Source organism: Rutidosis leptorrhynchoides, chromosome 8, assembly GCF_046630445.1.
Source record: "Rutidosis leptorrhynchoides isolate AG116_Rl617_1_P2 chromosome 8, CSIRO_AGI_Rlap_v1, whole genome shotgun sequence".
Classification (NCBI taxonomy): domain Eukaryota; kingdom Viridiplantae; phylum Streptophyta; class Magnoliopsida; order Asterales; family Asteraceae; genus Rutidosis; species Rutidosis leptorrhynchoides.
The window spans coordinates 268,819,849-268,822,683 of NC_092340.1; the positions used below are offsets into that span (position 1 = coordinate 268,819,849).

The 2,835-nt window shown below is 37.6% G+C and overlaps 1 protein-coding gene across 1 annotated transcript; it reads right to left on the bottom strand.

Moving 5' to 3' along the window:
* Nucleotides 1–1,462: 1,462 nt before the first annotated feature.
* Nucleotides 1,463–2,395, bottom strand: LOC139864207 (uncharacterized). The gene is made up of 2 exons (XM_071852791.1): nt 2,335–2,395; nt 1,463–2,082 (listed from the first exon to the last, which is right to left on the bottom strand). The coding sequence occupies exons 1-2, from the start codon at nt 2,393–2,395 to the stop codon at nt 1,463–1,465; spliced, it is 681 nt and encodes a 226-aa protein (XP_071708892.1).
* Between the last annotated feature and the right edge of the window lie 440 nt (nt 2,396–2,835).

The window sequence follows — 2,835 nt, forward strand, 5'->3', positions numbered from 1 at the left end:
ATTATCATCAACAGAGGCTGAGTACGTAGCAGCAACTGTATGTGTATGCCATGGTATGTGGTTAAAAGGTTTGTTGGGTGAGCTTGATGGAAAATAAATGGGCACGATTAAGATACTATGTGACAACAACTCTACTATTAAGTTGTCAAAAAATCTCGTTATGCATCGAAGAACCAAACACATCAATGTAAGGTTTCATTATCTTCGAAATAAGGTCAATCAGGAGGAAGTCAAGCTAGATTTTTGCAGAAGTGAAGATCAACTTGCAGACGTTATGACTAAACCATTGAAGCTGGATACTTTCGTTCAGACCAGGAACAACATGGGAGTGCAGAAGATTAAACAAGACTAGCGATGATTTCTTGTTTAGGGGAGGATTTATTGGGCTTATTTCATGTTGGGCTCTTGGGTTTTTGGGTCATTATTGAATAAGTGGGCTTAGGTCCAGCTATTTTGAGTCAGTTATGTTTATCAGAATGAGTCTTAGGGTTTGATTTAGTCTTTCCTTTTATTTTGGTGTACGTTGGGATATGCAGGCATACGTGCTCCTGAACGTGTCTCTGTAATTGGCTATTTATATAGCTTTCATTGTTCATGAATAAGATATCGAGTGTGTTTGTAATCTGTGATATTACCTTGTGTCTCTTACAGGATCAAGCATCACCAATATAAATAGGATGGGAGAATGTAGTGAAGCAGTTAAAAATCATGTGAAGGATGTGAAGGAATAAAAAATCATGTGATTAGTGAATAAATTTGTGAATGAACCGAGTGAATCAGTGAATAGTCGTGTAAAAATCATGTGAGCGGGCGAGTAATTCTGTGAAGGAATAAAAATCACGTGAAGACTGAATAATCATTTGAATTAGTAAATCAGTAACTTTTTTTTTTTTTTTTTTGAAAAACCAACAAACATTTTATTAAAAGGAAAAAAGAGTACAAACTGATGGAGCTATAAAGCTCTTCCACGACAACTATTAAGTTACATCAAACTATGACACGAGACTATAATCCTTATAAACTATACAAGATGACTCGAGGGGAAATCTGAATAATTATTACCTACAATGACTCGAGGGTTAATATTTTCTAAAGTGTAATGGTTAATTTTTGGTAAGAAAAAGCCTTCACCTTCCAGTTTCAACATGGGGGATCAACTTGATACTTCAAGTCGGTTGACGATTAGAACATAGTACCGAAACAAAATGGCGACAAAGCATCTAAACCGAACAACCACTTAGACCCTAACCATGAATAGACCGTAAGGGTCCGGCATAAAAAACCTACCCTTAACCAATATCAACCTTCGTATGGCATGCATCAAACCAACGAGGGTGTGAGATCCACTTGAGCCAATCCATGGAGCCTTTTTTTCCAACGGGTACTAATCCATTCATAGCTTTTGCTTTGAATGTTCGAGAATGTCTTTGAAGGTCTAGCATTTTTTGAATTAAAAATGCAATCATTCCAGTGAAGCCATATCATATAAAGACGTAATGTGGATGTTATCAAGCTTCCACCATTTACTAACTTTATCCCATATATCTTTTGCAAAGTCGCATGAAATGAGGGAGTGGTGAAGCGTTTCAATATCATTATCACAAACCAGACACCTCGTAGAATGGAGATCGATACCTTTTTTGTCTAATTCAGATCTAACGGTAAGTTTATTTTGCATTGCTCTCCAAATGAAAATGGCGATTTTTTGTGGGACTAACGAATTGAGATCAGTAGGTTGACAAACAGAAAGTTGCGAGCTCTGCTTGTTCAGTTCGGACATTAAGCTATCGATAGAAAACGGTCCACTAGAACAGTGTTTCCAGGACCATTTTGGAGGATTATTGGGTGAGAAACTGATTTGTTTTAAAGCGTCTGTTAAATGGTTCAATTCATCAAGTGTTCGCCATTTTGGTTCTGCTGTCCAATTCCATGTGAAAGTAATCGAGCTGTTCTCTGAATGAATTCTATCGGCAACAGAGGCCTCTTTGACAGCCTCCAACCTATGCAATCTCGGGAAAGCTTCTTTAAGGATAAGGTCACCGGTCCACTTGTCATTCCAAAAACTAGTTTCCAAGCCATTACCTACATCTTTAACAAAGTCGTTAGAAAGGTTAACCCCTAATGAAGTTAGGGGTTGTTCTATTTTAATAATGTTCGACCATACCCACCCAGAAAATTTTTTCAATTCTTTGTCAGGTAGTCTTGAGATGCAACTTAGGCCATCACTTTTCTCATAAATACTTTTAATTACCCGAACCCAAAAAATGTTTTAATTTGAAAGAAACTTCCACCACCATTTGGTAAGAAGTGATAGGTTTTTAAATTTTAAAGAACAAACATTTAGGCCTCCAGATTCATAGGGAAGGGGCATTTGACTCCATTTGACCCAAGCCATTTTCTTGTCATCAAAAGAACCGCCCTCAAAAAAATCACGACGCGTACCTTCAAGTTCCTTGATTACATTTGCGGGGGCTTTGAAGAGGGAGAAAAAGTAGAGTGGGAGGCTACTTAAAATGGATTTGATGAGGGTAAGACGGCCCCCATAAGATATAGATTTGGCCTTCCAATCGAAAAGTCATTTTTTTACTTTTTCTAAGATGGCTGACCAAGTCGAGTGGGACCTAAGGTTAGCACCTATTGGGAGACCTAGGTAATTAAAGGGGAAAGAGCCTTTCTTGCAACTAAACCAAGTTGCAAGGCTACTTAATTCGGGTTTAGTAGTTCCAATACCATAAACACAACTTTTAGAAAGATTTATTTTGAGGCCCGATAAATCTTCAAAGCATTTCAAAATTTTAAGAATGTTTCGCACTCCGACCTTGTTCCATTTACCCA

Excerpts from the sequence above, each read along its gene's own strand:
- LOC139864207 (XM_071852791.1), bottom strand. The coding sequence starts at position 2,395 with ATGGCTTGGGTCAAATGGAGTCAAATGCCCCTTCCCTATGAATCTGGA. Across the intron at positions 2,083-2,334 it reads ATCTGGAGGCCTAAATGTTT|GTAATGGCTTGGAAACTAGT; the intron begins GTTCTTTAAAAT and ends TTAAAGATGTAG.